The sequence below is a fragment of the Amblyraja radiata genome, unplaced genomic scaffold (genome assembly GCF_010909765.2).
Source record: "Amblyraja radiata isolate CabotCenter1 unplaced genomic scaffold, sAmbRad1.1.pri scaffold_456_ctg1, whole genome shotgun sequence".
NCBI classification, from domain to species: Eukaryota; Metazoa; Chordata; class Chondrichthyes; order Rajiformes; family Rajidae; genus Amblyraja; species Amblyraja radiata.
The window spans coordinates 38,213-56,233 of NW_022630550.1; the positions used below are offsets into that span (position 1 = coordinate 38,213).

The 18,021-nt window shown below is 47.5% G+C and overlaps 1 protein-coding gene across 1 annotated transcript; it reads right to left on the reverse strand.

The window, feature by feature from the left end:
• Nucleotides 1–5,957: 5,957 nt before the first annotated feature.
• Nucleotides 5,958–16,109, reverse strand: LOC116969974 (tubulin gamma-2 chain-like). Its single transcript, XM_033016720.1, has 5 exons — nt 16,057–16,109; nt 11,803–11,929; nt 11,618–11,704; nt 10,248–10,397; nt 5,958–6,137 (listed from the first exon to the last, which is right to left on the reverse strand). The coding sequence occupies exons 1-5, from the start codon at nt 16,107–16,109 to the stop codon at nt 5,973–5,975; spliced, it is 582 nt and encodes a 193-aa protein (XP_032872611.1). The 3' UTR covers nt 5,958–5,972.
• Between the last annotated feature and the right edge of the window lie 1,912 nt (nt 16,110–18,021).

Here is an 18,021-nt window from a genome sequence, read left to right on the forward strand (position 1 = left end):
TTTCTCTCCCTTCTCTCTCTATTCCCCCTCCACCATCTCTCTATTCCCCCTCTCACCGGCCTGTGGGATTTTCCCCATCTCTCTCTCTCTATACCCTCTACCCCCTCTATATTCCTCTCTCACCGCCAGGTGGATTTTTCCCCCTCTATATCTCTATCCCTTCTCTCTCTCTATCCCCCCTCCACCCCTCTCTATCTCTCTCTATCCCCTCTACCCTCTCTATTCCCCCTCTCTATATTCCTCTCTCACCGCCGGTGGACTTTTCCTCTCTCTACCCCCCTCTCTCTCTCTCTCTCTCTACCCTCTATCCCCCCCTGTACCCCTCTATATTCCTCTCTCACTGCCGGTGGATTTTTCACCCCCTCTCTCTCTCTCTCCTCTCTCTCTACCCCCTCCACTCTCTCTCTGCACTCTCTCTACCCTCTATCCCCCCTGTACCCTCTATCCCGCCTCCACTCCCCTCTCTGCAGGCTCGAAGGGCCGAATGGCCTACTCCTGCACCTATTTTCTATGTATCTCACCGCCGGCTGGGATTTTCCCCCCTCTACCCCCCTCTCTCCACCCCCTGTACCCTCTCTACGCCCTCTACACCCCCCCTGTGCCCTCTATCCCCCCCCCCTGTGCCCTCTGGGACTAGTGTGTGTACGGGGCGATTGCTGGTCGGGCTAGCACGGACTCGGTGCGGAAGGGCCTGTTTCCGCGCTGTATCTCTGAAGTAAAAACGGAATAGTTGAAGCAGGGAGAGGAGGGCGAGAGTTTGGGGCCTGGTTCAAGATGGCCGACTTTTGCCTCCTGTTTCCGCTCTGAATTTGTGTGTGGGAACGGGCGATCGATCACTGGTGGGACTAGTGTAGATGGGGCATGTTGGTCGGGGTGGGACTAGTGTAGATGGGGCATGTTGGTCGGGGTGGGACTAGTGTAGATGGGGCAAGTTGGTCAGGGTGGGACTAGTGTAGATGGGGCACATTGGTCGGGGTGGGACTAGTGTAGATGGGGCATGTTGGTCGGGGTGGGACTAGTGTAGATGGGGCATGTTGGTCGGGGTGGGACTAGTGTAGATGGGGCATGTTGGTCGGGGTGGGACTAGTGTAGATGGGGCATGTTGGTCGGGGTGGGACTAGTGTAGCTGGGGCATGTTGGTCGGGGTGGGACTAGTGTAGATGGGGCATGTTGGTCGAGGTGGGACTAGTGTAGATGGGGCATGTTGGTCGGGGTGGGACTAGTGTAGATGGGGCATGTTGGTCGGGGTGGGACTAGTGTAGATGGGGCATGTTGGTCGGGGTGGGACTAGTGTAGATGGGGCACGTTGGTCGGGGTGGGACTAGTGTAGATGGGGCATGTTGGTCGGGGTGGGACTAGTGTAGATGGGGCATGTTGGTCGGGGTGGGACTAGTGTAGATGGGACAAGTTGGTCGGGGTGGGACTCGTGTAGATGGGGCACATTGGTCGGGGTGGGACTAGTGTAGATGGGGCATGTTGGTCGGGGTGGGACTAGTGTAGATGGGGCATGTTGGTCGGGGTGGGACTAGTGTAGATGGGGCATGTTGGTCGGGGTGGGACTAGTGTAGATGGGGCATGTTGGTCGGGGTGGGACTTGTGTAGCTGGGGCATGTTGGTCGGGGTGGGACTAGTGTAGATGGGGCATGTTGGTCGAGGTGGGACTAGTGTAGATGGGGCATGTTGGTCGGGGTGGGACTAGTGTAGATGGGGCATGTTGGTCGGGGTGGGACTAGTGTAGATGGGGCATGTTGGTCGGGGTGGGACTAGTGTTGAAGGGGCATGTTGGTCGGGGTGGGACTAGTGTAGACGGGGCATGTTGGTCGGGGTGGGACTAGTGTAGATGGGGCAAGTTGGTCGGGGTGGGACTAGTGTAGACGGGGCATGTTGGTCGGGCAGGTGGGACTAGTGTAGACGGGGCATGTTGGTCGGGCAAGTGGGACTATTGTAGACGGGGCATGTTGGTCGGGGTGGGACTAGTGTAGACGGGGCATGTTGGTCGGGGTGGGACTAGTGTAGACGGGGCATGTTGGTCGGGGTGGGACTAGTGTAGATGGGGAATGTTGGTCGGGGTGGGACTAGTGTAGGTGGGGCATGTTGGTCGGGCTGGTGGGACCAGTGTAGATGGGGCATGTTGGTCGGGGTGGTATTAGTGTAGACGGGGCATGTTGGTCGGGGAGGTGGGACTAGTGTAGACGGGGCATGTTGGTCGGGGTGGGACTAGTGTAGACGGGGCATGTTGGTCGGAGTGGGACTAGTGTAAATGGGGCATGTTGGTCGGGGTGGGACTAGTGTAGGTGGGGCATGTTGGTCGGGCTGGTGGGACTAGTGTAGATGGGGCATGTTGGTCGGGGTGGTATTAGTGTAGACGGGGCATGTTGGTCGGGCAGGTGGGACTAGTGTAGACGGGGCATGTTGGTCGGGGTGGGACTAGTGTAGACGGGGCATGTTGGTCGGGGTGGGACTAGTGTAGACGGGGCATGTTGGTCGGGGTGGGACTAGTGTAGACGGGGCATGTTGGTCGGGGTGGGACTAGTGTAGATGGGGCATGTTGGTCGGGGTGGGACTAGTGTAATTGGGGCATGTTGGTCCGGGTGGGACTAGTGTAGATGGGGCATGTTGGTCGGGGTGGGACTAGTGTAGACGGGGCATGTTGGTCGGGGTGGGACTAGTGTAGATGGGGCATGTTGGTCGGGGTGGGACTAGTGTAGATGGGGCAAGTTGGTCGGGGTGGGACTAGTGTAGATGGGGCATGTTGGTCGGGGTGGGACTAGTGTAGATGGGGCATGTTGGTCGGGGTGGGACTAGTGTAGATGGGGCATGTTGGTCGGGGTGGGACTAGTGTAGATGGGGCATGTTGGTCGGGGTGGGACTAGTGTAGATGGGGCATGTTGGTCGGGGTGGGACTAGTGTAGATGGGGCATGTTGGTCGGGGTGGGACTAGTGTAGATGGGGCATGTTGGTCGGGGTGGGACTAGTGTAGATGGGGCATGTTGGTCGGGGTGGGACTAGTGTAGATGGGGCATGTTGGTCGGGGTGGGACTAGTGTAGAAGGGGCATGTTGGTCGGGGTGGGACTAGTGTAGATGGGGCATGTTGGTCGGGGTGGGACTAGTGTAGATGGGGCATGTTGGTCGGGGTGGGACTAGTGTAGATGGGGCATGTTGGTCGGGGTGGGACTAGTGTAGATGGGGCATGTTGGTCGGGGTGGGACTAGTGTAGACGGGGCATGTTGGTCGGGGTGGGACTAGTGTAGCTGGGGCATGTTGGTCGGGGTGGGACTAGTGTAGATGGGGCATGTTGGTCGGGGTGGGACTAGTGTAGATGGGGCATGTTGGTCGGGGTGGGACTAGTGTAGATGGGGCATGTTGGTCGGGGTGGGACTAGTGTAGATGGGGCATGTTGGTCGGGGTGGGACTAGTGTAGATGGGGCATGTTGGTCGGGGTGGGACTAGTGTAGATGGGGCATGTTGGTCGGGGTGGGACTAGTGTAGATGGGGCATGTTGGTCGGGGTGGGACTAGTGTAGATGGGGCATGTTGGTCGGGGTGGGACTAGTGTAGATGGGGCATGTTGGTCGGGGTGGGACTAGTGTAGATGGGGCATGTTGGTCGGGGTGGGACTAGTGTAGATGGGGCATGTTGGTCGGGGTGGGACTAGTGTAGATGGGGCATGTTGGTCGGGGTGGGACTAGTGTAGATGGGGCATGTTGGTCGGGGTGGGACTAGTGTAGATGGGGCATGTTGGTCGGGGTGGGACTAGTGTAGATGGGGCATGTTGGTCGGGGTGGGACTAGTGTAGATGGGGCATGTTGGTCGGGGTGGGACTAGTGTAGATGGGGCATGTTGGTCGGGGTGGGACTAGTGTAGATGGGGCATGTTGGTCGGGGTGGGACTAGTGTAGATGGGGCCCGTTGGTCGGGGTGGGACTAGTGTAGATGGGGCATGTTGGTCGGGGTGGGACTAGTGTAGTGGGGCATGTTGGTCGGGGTGGGACTAGTGTAGATGGGGCATGTTGGACGGGGTGGGACTAGTGTAGATGGGGCATGTTGGTCGGGGTGGGACTAGTGTAGATGGGGCATGTTGGTCGGGGTGGGACTAGTGTAGATGGGGCATGTTGGTCGGGGTGGGACTAGTGTAGATGGGGCATGTTGGTCGGGGTGGGACTAGTGTAGATGGGGCATGTTGGTCGGGGTGGGACTAGTGTAGAAGGGGCATGTTGGTCGGGGTGGGACTAGTGTAGACGGGGCACGTTGGTCGGGCAAGTGGGACTAGTGTAGATGGGGCATGTTGGTCGGGGTGGGACTAGTGTAGACGGGGATGTTGGTCGGGGTGGGACTAGTGTAGACGGGGATGTTGGTCGGGGTGGGACTAGCGTAGATGGGGCATGTTGGTCGGGGTGGGACTAGCGTAGATGGGGCATGTTGGTCGGGGTGGGACTAGCGTAGATGGGGCATGTTGGTCGGGGTGGGACTAGTGTAGATGGGGCATGTTGGTCGGGGTGGGACTAGTGTAGATGGGGCATGTTGGTCGGGGTGGGACTAGTGTAGATGGGGCATGTTGGTCGGGGTGGGACTAGCGTAGATGGGGCATGTTGGTCGGGGTGGGACTAGCGTAGATGGGGCATGTTGGTCGGGGTGGGACTAGCGTAGATGGGGCATGTTGGTCGGGGTGGGACTAGTGTAGATGGGGCATGTTGGTCGGGGTGGGACTAGCGTACATGGGGCATGGAAAAAGTCGCCTCTCCGTGTCGGAGGCGACCAAAATAGTTTCCCCCTTACCCCCCCCCACACAAGACACACAGAGAGACACCAAAAACACACATTAGGACACACTAAAAAATAAAGAAACGTTGAAAAAACCAACACGTTGCTGGCAGGGCTGCCGGCTTGCAGCGCCCCCACCGACCTTGAAACTGTTCCTAATTATGAACCAGTATCGCCACTCTGACAGCCCAGGAATCGGTCAGCACTAAAAGGTGCACTGACCCCCACCCTGATCGACTACCCCAGGTAACATCCCGGTGAATCTCCTCTGCACCCTCCTATAATGTGGTGATCAGAACTAATCAGATCTCAGCTGGAGTACTGGATGTAAAATCAGAGCATCACCTCCTGACGTATATAATGCCCTGACTGATGAAGGGCAGTATCCCATATGCATTCCTATTGACATCGCTCACCTGCATCTCAGGTCTCCGTGTTCCTCAGTACCCCCAAGACCTATTAATGGTATGTGTCCTAACCTCATTAGTGCTCCCAAATTGCATAACCATATTAATTTGTATTAAACACTATCTGCCATTTTCAGCCCATGTCATCGCCATCGATATCTCACGACTAGCTTTCACACCTTCAATAACTCAATAACCAGTCTTCATGTCATCTGTGAACCGATGAAGGCAAGCATACCAATGCCTTCTTTACCACTCTAGCCTCTCATGGTGCCACTTTTGGTGCGGGGGTTATGGATTTGGGTCCAGAGATCCCTGCACGTCAATGTTATTAAAGGTGTTGCCATTATCTGTATTCTTTTCTTTTACATTCAACCAACTTGCTTGCAAAAAATGATGATACACACAAAATGCTGGCAGTTAGGCTGCATCTCTGGAGAAAAGGAATAGGTGACGTTTCAAATTGAGACCCTTCATCAGACCTTGCTTGGAGTAAACTGTATCTGCCATTTCTTTGCACATTTCAGTAACTGATCCTACTTTCATTTACCTGGTAACAGCCTTTCTCAATCAATCAAGTTCCTGTCTAATACCATCAAAATCAGCCTTTCACCAATTTAGATTTAATATATTAGTGCACCCTCTTTCCACAACTATTTTTAAATTAATAGAATTATGGTCACAGCTCTCAAAGTGTACCCCCACTGATATTTCAGTCATTTGCCAAGAGGAGGTTGAGTGTTGCCTTTATGGATGTGGAGAGTATCCATACTCATCCTTTCCTTAATGTGGTTCTAACCTGAATCTATATTCTTACCTGAGTAGGGTCCACTTCTCCTTGGATAATGTTGAGGATGGCAATATAACAGTGGTTAGTTTGCCTGTCTCTGCCAGTGGACACCATCACATTCTTTGGTTGCAACAGTCTTCGCATGACATCCAGGACTGTAGTTTTACGTATACTTGCCACCTGAGGACAAAAGATGCGCTAGTTTTAAAAATTAGAGAGTTGTAATTATCTATCCCTCCCTTTGAACAAAAGTAGCATAGAATCAGTGAACAGAATTAGAGCCAAAACGAACTAGATTCTCATTAAATAAGGCAAACATATCTGGTATTGGTTTTTGATGGTTTATCATTGTCATGTACAGTGCCCTCCATAATGTTTGGGACAAAGACCCATCATTTATTTATTTGCCTCTGTACACCACAATTTGAGATTTGTAATAGTAAAAAATCACATGATTAAAATGCATATTGTCAGATTTTATTAAAAGACCATTTTTATACATGTTGGTTTCACCATGTAGAAATTACAGCTGAGTTTAAACATAGTCCCCTCATTTCAGGGCACCATAATGTTTGGGACATAAGGCTTCACAGGTGTTTGTAATTGCCCAGGTGTGTTTAAATGCCTCCTTAAAGCAGGTAGAGAGCTCTCAGCACCGAGTCTTTCCTCCAGTCTTTCCATCACATTTGGAAACTTTTATTACTGTTTATCAACATGAGGACCAAAGTTTTATTACTGTTTATCAACATGAGGACCCATTATAAGACTGAGAAACAAGATGACAACTGTTAGAGACATCAAGCAAACCTTAGGCTTATCAAAATCAACTGTTTGAAACATCATTAAGAAGAAAGAGAGCACTGGTGAGCTCACTAATCGCAAAGGGACTGGCAGGCCAAGGAAGACCTCCACAGCTAATGACAGATTAATTCTCTATATAATTAAGAAAAATCCCCAAACACCTGTCCGACAGATCAGAACCACTCTTCAGGAGTCAGGTGTGGATTTATCAATGACCACTGTCCGCAGAAGACTTCGTGAACAGAAATACAGAGGCTACACTGCAAGATGAAACCACTGGTTAGCCACAAAAATAGGATGGCCATGTTACAGTTTGCCAAGAAGTACTTAAAAGAGCAACTACAGTTCTGGAAAAAGGTCTTGTGGACAGATGAGACGAAGATTAACTTATCAGAGAGATGGCAAGAATGAAGTATGGAGGAGAGAAGGAACTGCCCAAGATCCAAAGCATAACACCTCATCTGTGAAACACGGTGGTGGGGGTGTTATGGCCTGGGAAAACTGGCTGCTGAAGGTACTGGCTCACTTATCTCCATTGATGATACAACTGCTGATGGTAGTAGCATAATGAATTCTGAAGTGTATAGACACATCCTATCTGCTCATGTTCAAACAAATGCCTCAAAACTCATTGGGCGGCGGTTCATTCTACAGCAAGACAATGATCTCGAACATACTGCTAAAGTATCAAAGGAATTTTTCAAAGCTAAAAAATGGTCTATTCTTGAGTGGCCGTCAATCACCCGATCTGAACCCAATTGAGCATGCCTTTTATATGCTGAAGAGAAAACTGAAGGGGACTAGCCCCCAAAACAAGCATGAGCTAAAGATGGCTGCAATACAGGCCTGGCAGAGCATCACCAGAGAAGACACCCAGCAACTGGTGATGTCCATGTATCGCAGACTTCAAGCAGTCATTGCATGCAAAGGATATGCAACAAAATACTAAACATGACTACTTTGATTTACATGACACTGCTGTGTCCCAAACATTATGGTGCCCTGAAATGGGGGGACTATGTATAAACACTGCTGAAATTTCTATATGGTGAAACCAAAATGTATAAAAATGGCCTTTATTAAAATCTGACAATGTGCACTTAAACCACATGTGATTTTTTCAATTACAAATCTCAAATTGTGGAGTATAGGGGCAAATAAATAAATGATGGGTCTTTATCCCAAACATTATTAGGAAAAGGGGAGATGGAAAAGTAGGCATGCAGGTGCAGCAGGCAGTGAAGAAAGCGAATGGTATGTTAGCATTCATAGCAAAGGGATTTGAGTATAGGAGCAGGGAGGTTCTACTGCAGTTGTACAGGGTCTTGGTGAGACCACACCTGGAGTATTGCGTACAGTTTTGGTCTCCAAATCTGATTAAGGACATTAATGCCATAGAGGGAGTGCAGAGAAGGTTCACCAGACTGATTCCTGGGATGTCAGGACTTTCATATGAAGAAAGACTGGATAGACTCAGCTTAAGGATAAACATAGAAACATAGAAATTAGGTGCAGGAGTAGGCCATTCGGCCCTTCGAGCCTGCACCGCCATTCAATATGATCATGGCTGATCATCCAACTCAGTATCCCGTACCTGCCTTCTCTCCATACCCTCTGATCCCCTTAGCCACAAGGGCCACATCTAACTCCCTCTTAAATATAGCCAATGAACTGGCCTCGACTACCCTCTGTGGCAGAGAGTTCCAGAGATTCACCACTCTCTGTGTGAAAAAAATTCTTCTCATCTCGGTTTTAAAGGATTTCCCCCTTATCCTTAAGCTGTGACCCCTTGTCCTGGACTTCCCCAACATCGGGAGCAATCTTCCTGCATCTAGCCTGTCCAACCCCTTAAGAATTTTGTAAGTTTCTATAAGATCCCCTCTCAATCTCCTAAATTCTAGAGAGTATAAACCAAGTCTATCCAGTCTTTCTTCATAAGACAGTCCTGACATCCCAGGAATCAGTCTGGTGAACCTTCTCTGCACTCCCTCTATGGCAATAATGTCCTTCCTCAGATTTGGAGACCAAAACTGTACGCAATACTCCAGGTGTGGTCTCACCAAGACCCTGTACAACTGCAGTAGAACCTCCCTGCTCCTATACTCAAATCCTTTTGCTATGAAAGCTAACATACCATTCGCTTTCTTCACTGCCTGCTGCACCTGCCTACTTTCAATGACTGGTGTACCATGACACCCAGGTCTCGCTGCATCTCCCCTTTTCCTAATCGGCCACCATTTAGATAATAGTCTGCTTTCCTGTTTTTGCCACCAAAATGGATAACCTCACATTTATCCACATTATACTGCATCAGCCAAACATTTGAAATCCTTTAAGACCGAGATGAGAAAAACATTTTTCACACAGAGAGTGGCGAATCTCTGGAACTCTCTGCCACAGAAGGTAGTTGAGGCCAGTTTATTTAGTTGAGGCCAGTTGATTGGCTATATTTAAGAGGGAGTTAGATGTGGCCCTTGTGGCTAAAGGGATCAGGGGGTATGGAGAGAAGGCAGGGACAGGATACTGAGTTGGATGATCAGCCATGATCATATTGAATGGCGATGCAGGCTCGAAGGGCCGAATGGCCTACTCCTGCACCTATTTTCTATGTATCTATGTATTATGGAGGGCACGGTATATTGAGATACAGTGGACTGCTATGTTTGCGCACTATCTGATCAAGTCATATTAGTACTAGCAAGACATAAACAAGGACAACAGGCAACACAAATACCAGAGTACATGCATTAAGGTGTTAGAGTTACAATGACATTTCCAAGGTCCACAATGAGATAGGTTGGAAGATCAGTACTGCACCCTATCTTATGGGAGGACCATTCACTAGTCTGATATTGTCATAGCTTACACGGTCACCATTTGCTATCAGGATCGCTTGAACATAACCTATATAAATGCATGCACAAGCCCCTCAGACCACCATCTTAATCAGAAGTAGGATGAGCACAGAAATAGTCCAGCTCAGTGGCACAGCTGGTAAAACAGCTGCCTCGCAGCACTAGAGATTCAAGGTCGATCCTGACCTCGGGTGCTGTCTGTGTGGAGTTTGCATGTTCTCATCGGTTTAAGATGAAGGGGGAAAGATGTTATAGGAATCTGAGGGGTCACTTTTTCACACAAAAGGTAGGTGTATGGAACAAGCTTCTGGAGGAGGTAGTTGAGACAGGGATTATCGCTATGTTTAAGATGCAATTAGACAGGCACATGGACAGGACAGGTTTAGAGGGACGTGGGCTAAACGCAGGCAAGTGGGACTAGTGTAGATGGGACACATTGGTTTGTGTGGGCAAGTTGGGCCAAAGGGCTTGTTTCCACACTGTATGATTCTACGACTCTAAACCAGTGATCTTCTCAGAATAGTGGAGCACATTGGCCCTCGAAGATACAAACCACTACAATGTTTCATGACAAACAAATTAATTGTTGTTACATCAAAACATAATTTAAGACATAACACGAATCACCACGTACTGATTGATCTGTCGTAAGCGGAGTATAGCCAGTCATGAGAAAATGAAGCCTTGGAGTGGGAATAAGGGAAGCAATCAGTCCAATTAGATCATTATTCATATAGCCTGGGTACCGGAGTGTGGTGGTACTTGCAGACATGATTGTGGACACCTATGAAAACAAATCACAAAACAAAGTCATACTGCAGCTAAAATCAATATATCCTCTATCATTAAAACTCATCAACACACTAGGTGAGTAAACCTAAACAGAAGCTGATCAAAGCTTTGGTGCTGGGAAGCAATAAATGGAAGCATAATTTATCAGTACAAACCCAAGAAAATAATTAGCTTGATCAGATCAAGGCTGCAAGATAATTCCAGCTGCCCATAAAACTGCATTTCAACATTAGATTACCCTCCATGAGAGCCCCTTCCCCGAGCTGTGCTTCCCACATTATAATGCCAAAGAACTAATGTGTTAGCCGTGCTTCCGATTACTTTTTCTTCTGACCCAAAAGGCCAGCAGCCGAAACGTTAAGCTGGGAAAGTCGGTGGGTGGCAGCAGTAACAATAGCAATAGACAATAGACAATAGGTGCAGGAGTAAGCCATTCATTCGGCTCTTCGAGCCAGCATCGCCTGTCATGGAGGGACATTGTATAAACACAGCTGTAATTTCTACATGGTGAAAATGTATAAAAATACCCTTTAATAAAATCTGACAATGCGCACTTTAACCACACTTGATTTTTTCTATTACAAATCTCAAATTGTGGAGTACAGAGGCAAATAAATAAATGATGGGTCTTTGTCCCAAACATTTTGGAGGGCACTATATGTGTGTATATATGTATATATGTGTGTGTGCATGTATTTGTGATCATGTGTACGTATACACACACTGAACTTTTTTTCTCTCGTTTATTATATTGTTTAGTGTACTATGTTTATATATTCTGTTGTGCTGCAGCAAGTAAGAATGTCATTGTTCTATCTGGGACATAATGACTATTCAGGACTGGGGGGAAGTGGCAGACAGTGCAAGGGCTGCAGTACCACCAAAGGTCACGGCGTGCTACATTGTAAGAGATGGTGACTTTTGATGCTGCAAATGAAAGGGACAAATCAGAGCAGTGTGAGTATGCCACCTGGCTCACTGAGTTAATGCAGCATTTTGTTTTTCTTTGGTATAAATCAGCACATGTAGTTTACTTGTTATGACACGAGGAATCATGTGTCTGCAGGAATAACATGAATGAGTTCCTATAGTCAGTTTTGATATTTAAATGAACATCCTGCCCCGATTAAATTATTTTTGCTTCAATTAACCTCCCAAATCTATGTCCAATAAGCAATGCTTTGTAGATCTCTGATCTAGTTATTTACTTACCAACTGGTTGATCTGAGAAAAGGAAGGGTTCTGAATATGAAGCCTGTCTGTTGCAATCCGGTTTAGTGCTGTGTTGTCAAGAACAACCTTTGAAAACACAAAACAGCAGCTCAGAGCTCAGTTCAAAACAGCAAACCATTCCACAGCTTGCCACAAGTTGAAACATTCCACTTGAAGTTACTCACCACACAGTCTGCATTTTGAGTTAGTCTCTTCAGTGTTAACAGCGAATTATAAGGCTGCACAACGACATCACTCATCTCATCTTGATTAGGGAACACAGAGTAAGTCTGAACCAACTTATTTGGGTACCTTCAGAGATATAATGTGAATAGGTTTGCAATTTAGAACAGTCAGACTTTCAAATTCTGATAAAAGCTTTGGTTTTCCTCCCTAAACATTTGTAGAGAATGAGATACTCAAATAAAGTACTATTAGTGAAAAATTAGTCTTATCGAGAAACAAATGTGGTTCACGTGATAAATGTGCGAGACCCGTCGATCTACATTGCAGCATTTTGATGGCGGCAGCGATGGAGAGAGAGGATGTATTAGTCGTTATCTTTCCAAATTTCATAGAAGCTGCAGACTGGAAGGCAACTGCTGTAAATTCAATATTTTATAAAAGGGAGAATTAAAAAAGAGAACTACGGGCCAGTTAACCTGACTTCAATAACATGGAAAAGGCTATAATTTATTATTAATGAAGTAGTAGAAGGGCATTTAAAATAACAACAACAAAACTGGGCTTGGTTAATATGTATTTATGAAAAGGAAATTATGCTTGCAAAGCTGCTACATTTTGTGTGTGTCACTATCAGCATAAGGGCATTTAATTAGTGTGCTGTATTCAAACTATCAGAAAGCAGATTAATCTCTGGAATTATAAAACAAGGGATTATCTAACTGGTATGTATGATATTTTAAAAGAGCTCATAGTCTACACTTGAGGTAGAGTATTTGGGATTGATGACAGGAGAGATTTTTTCAAACAAGGCTGTGAAATCCTCTGTTCCAAGGACTGCAGATGATAATTTGTTGAGTATACAATTCATAGTAGAATTAAGGAATGTTGTGAAAGGGGAGAGTGGAATTGATAGGGAGGTTAAATCATGTTGCAGATAAGCAGCATGGAGACAGTCCCTTCAAGCCAACTCATCCTATTGTCCAAGGTGCCTTCCTGAGCTGCCGGCTGCCTTTCTTCCTTTTGATTCGTTCCATCGTGTGATGTCACAATGCCCAATACTCGCAGATGTCCAATCGGAATGGATCTATTTACATGAACGGCTGCCGGCCGTCTATCTTCCTTTGATTTACTGCAACTCCGAAACCAGACGCAGAATCGCCGACATCTTTTCCATTTCGGTAGAGATTTCACTTTTCTTTCTAGGTATCCGCTCCTTATTACATTTCGTCGTGTTTAAGTACACGTTTTAAATCAAATCCTCCCCCCCAATATTTCAAAAATAAACTGGCTTCTCACCCATAGAAGCAGCAGCAGCCCCAGCCCCTGGTGAACGTTCCATCGTGTGATGTCACAATGCCTGATGCTCACATATGTCCAATCGGAATGGATTCATTTACATATGCCTTTGCAGGAGGCCCAGCCCATGGTGAACGTTCCATTGTGTGATGTCACAATGCCCAATGTTCAAAGGCATTGTTGCCATAGAGGGAGTACAGAGAAGGTTCACCAGACTGATTCCTGGGATGTCAGGACTTTCATATGAATAAAGACTGGATAGACTCGGCTTGTACTCGCTAGATTTTAGATGATTGAGCGGGGATCTTATAGAAACTCACAAAATTCTTAAGGGGTTGGACAGGCTAAATGCAGGAAGATTGTTCCAGATGTTGGGGAAGTCCAGTACAAGGGGTCACAGTTTAAGGATAAGAGGTAAATCTTTTAGGACCGAGATGAGAAAAACATTTTTCACACAGAGAATGGTGAATCTCTGGAATTCACTGGCACAGAAGGTAGTTGAGGCCAGTTCATTGGCTATATTTAAGAGGGAGTTAGATGTGGCCCTTGTGGCTAAAGGGATAATAGGATATGGAGAGAAGGCAGGTACAGGATACTGAGTTGGATGATCAGCCATGATCATATTGAATGGTGGCGCAGGCTCAAAGGACCGAATGGCCTACTCCTGCACTTAATTTCTATGTTTCTATGTTTCCCTCTCCTCACCCCGCTCCCTCTCCCACCCATCCTTCTCTCCCCCACCCCCCTTCCCCCTCTACCCCACCCCTTCCATCCCGCTACCACTCTACCCCTACCTCCCTCCCCACTCTACCACTTCTCTCCCCCTTCTCTCCTCCCCCTCTCCCTCTCCTCACCCCTCTCCCTCTCCTCACCCCTCTCCCTCACCCATCCCTCTCTCCCCCACCCCCTTCCCTCACTACCCCCGCCCCCTTCCCCCTATCCCTCTTCCATCACTCCCCCTACCCCTCTCCTCTTCCGTCCCCACTCTTCCACTTCTCTCCCCCTTCACTCTCCCTCCCCACTCTTTCCCCTCTCTCCCCCACCCCTCTCCCCCTTCCCCCCTCTCCCCCCCTCCCCCACATCTCTCTCCCCATCCCCCTCTCTCACCCCCTACCCCGCTCTACTTTCTCTCCCAAATCGGTCCCGTTTCCTCCTCCTCTCCCCTCCCTGCCCTCTTCTCACCCCCCTCCCTCCACCACTTGTGTGTTTGGGGGGTGGTTAAGGTTAGTGTGAAGCCGCGGCCCCCCCCTCCCCCCCCCCCCCCGCAAACGCCGTTGGGGAAACAGACCCAACGAGTCTGCACTTGGTCTAGTTAGCTTTAAAATAGTTGTGGATAAAGGGAGGGTGGGCCTCACAAGTTAAAATTCTAAATTGGGACTAGTGTAACTTTGATGGTATAAGATAGGAACATTGTCAAGTTGATTGGACAATAGACAATAGGTGCAGGAGTAGGCCATTCGGCCCTTCGGGCCAGCACCGCCATTCAATGTGATCATGGCTGATTATCCCCAATCAGTACCCTGTTCCTGCCTTCTCCCCATATCCCCTGACTCCGCTAGTTTTAAGAGTACTATCCAGGTCTCTCTTGAAAGCATTCAGAGAACCTGCCTCCATTGCCCTCTGAGGCAGAGAATTCCACAGACTCACCACTCTCTGTGAGAAAAAGTGTTTCTTTGGCTCCATTCTAAATTGCTTACTCCCTATTCTTAAACTGTGGCCCCTGGTTCTGGACTCCCCCAATATCGGGAACATATTTCCTGCCTGTAGCGTGTCCAAACCCTTAATAATCTATATGTTTCAATGAGACCCCCTCTCCTCATTCTAAAGTCCAGAGTGTACAAGCCCAGTTGCTCCATTCTCTCAGCATATGGCAGTCCCGCCATCCCAGGAATTAATCTTGTAAACCTACGCTGTACTCCCACATTAGCAAGAATGTCCTTCCTCAAATTAAGGGACCAAAACTGCACAGAATACTTCAGGTGTGGTCTCACTGGGACTCTGTACAACTGCAGAAGAACCTCTTTGCTCCTATATTCGATTCCTCTTGTTATAAAGGCCAATACGCCATTCGTTTTCTTCACTGCCTGCTGTACCTGCATGCTTACTTTCATAGACTGATGTATAAGGACCCCCAGATCCCGTTGTACTTCCCCTTTTCCCAACTTGATGCCATTTTGATAGTAATCTGCCTTCCTGTTTTTGCTACCAAAGTGGATAACCTCACATTTATCTGCATTAAACTTCATCTGCCATGCATCTGCCCACTCCCCCAACCTGTCGGTCAGCCTGCATTCTCATAGCATCCTCCTCACAGATCAAACTGCCACCCAGCTTTGTGTCATCTGCAAATTTGCTAATGTTACTTTGAATCCCTTCCTACAAATCATTGATGTATATTGTAAATTGCTGTGGTCCCAGCACTGAGCCTTGCGGTACCCCACTAGTCACTGCCTGCCATTCTGAAAGGGACCCGTTAATCCCTACTCTTTGTTTCTCTTGGAGCAGTTTGTTTGCAGGCAACGAAACATCTGGAAAATGGGATGCTTTTAAAAATGTGATGGCATGAGCTCAGAGCATGCATGTTCCAATTCGAGCAAAGGGCAAGGCAGGTGGGAGTAAGGAAGCCTGCAAGATCAGAGAAATTGAGCCTCTGGTCTGGAAAAAGGCGTAGAACTTACAGGCTTCTGAGAAGATTCGGGAAAAACAGGATGGCAAAAAATATGGAAATAATATTAAGGAAAATCCAGATAACTTTTATGTACATTAAGATAAAGAGGGTAAATAGAGAGTGAATAGGGTCCTCCAGAAACCAAAATGTTTATCTCTGTGTGATGCAGGAGATGGGCAAGATCCTCAATTAGGACAAGTCTGCAATATGGTCGAAGAGGTGCTGGATGTCCCAAGGTAATTGAAAGTACATAAATCTCATGAACATGATCAGATATATCCGAGGATACCGTTGGTAGCTCGAGAAGAATTGCAGGATCCCCGGCTGAGATACAGGAATCATAATTCGGCATGGGTGAGGTACCGCAAGAGTGGAGGGTGGCTAATGTTGTGCCTCTATTTAAGAAGGGCTGCAAGGAAAAACCTTGGAACTATAGACCAGTAAGCCTAACATCTGTGGTAGGTAAATTGTAGATAGCAAAGATGGTTCCCAAAATTTACAATAGGATCTTGATCAGCTGGGTAATTCAGTTGAGGAATGGTTAATGGAATTTAATGCAGGATAAGTGCAAGGCATTGCATTTTAGAAAGTCAAACCAGGGTAGCATCTTCACAGTGAATGACAAGGCCCTGGGGAGTGTTGTCGAGCAGAGGGATATTGAAAGTGCAGATGCACAGTTCCCTGAAAGTGGCCTCACAGATAGATCTTGTGGTCAAGAAGCCTTTAGGCACATTAGCCTTCATCAGTCAAAGATTTGAGTATAAAAGTTGGAATGTTATGTTAACAGTTGTACAAGATGTTGGTGAGGCCAAATTTGAAGTATAGTGTTCAGTTTTGGTCAGCCTGTTAGAGGAAGGATAGCGTTAAGCTGGAAAGAATGCAAAGAAGATCGATGAGAATATTGCCAGGACATGAGGGCCTGAGCTCTTGGGGCAGCCGAGCAGGCTAGGGCTTTATTCCTTTGAGCTCAGGAGGCTAAGGGGTGATCACATGAAGTTGTAGATATTATCGACCATATAGTCTGAGCATTTGACAGCACTGGGCCTCTATTCGCCGGAGTTTAGAAAGTTGAGGGGGGACCTCATTGAAACTTACAGAATCCTGAAAGGCATAAATAGAGTGGATGTGGAAAGGATGTTTCCACCAGTTGGAAAGGTTAGGACCAGCGGTTATAGTCACATAATTAAAGGGCACTTGTTTAGATACGAGGTGAGGAGGAACTTCTTTAGTCAGAGGGTAGTTAATCTGTGGAACTCATTGCCACAGAGGGCTGTGGAGGCTGGCAGTGGATATTTTTAAGGCAGAGATAGACAAATCCTTGATTAGAACAGGTGTCAAGGGTTATAGGGTGAAGGCAGGAAAATGGAATTAGGAGGCAGAGATCAGCCATGATTGAATGGCGGAGTGGTCTCAATGGGCCAAATGGTCTAATTCTACTCGTGTAACGTGAACTTTTACCCTAAGAAGGGAAATCAGGAACAAGAGGACTTAAGTTTAATGTGAAAGGGAAAAGATTGAATAGAAATCTGAGGGCAGCATTTTCACACAGAGGGTAGGTAAATAGAACAAGCTGCTCGAGGAGGTAGTTTAAGCTTCGATCGCCCCGACGGCCTCGACCACGGGATAATAAAGAGGAAGAAGATTAAACTTTATTGCCTTCCATTATAGTGAGGAGAGTGGGAAATCCGCTGTGGTGGATGTTCATGTTAATTTTTATGTAGCTGTGTGTCTTGTTGCTTTTTTTAGTATGGCTGTATGGTAATATGAGTTTGACTGGACCTTAATTGGTACATCTGACAATAAACAGACCTTTGAACATTGAACAGACATTTGGACAGGTACTTGGATAGAAAAGGCTTCCAGGGATATGGGCCACATACAGGCAGGTGGAACTAGCGTAGATAGGAAATCTGGTCTGTACAGGCTAGTTGGGCAGAAGAGCCTGTTTCCATGCAGTATGACTGTAGGTCTGATTAGAGATAGCCAGTGAGCAGGGCAGTTTATATGGACTTCAGAAGACCATTGACAAGTTGCCATATGGTAGGCTAGTGTGGAAGGTTAGATCACATGCAATCCAAGACAAGCCACAAAATTGGATTCAAGATTGGCTTGGAGGAAAGTCAATGGGTAGTTTTGGAGCACAGTTTTTCTCACTGGAGGCCTGTGACTAGTGGAGTGATCCAGATGCCGGTGCTGTGTCCACTGTTGTTTGTTAGCTACATTAACAATTTGGATGACAGTGTCGTTAGCATTG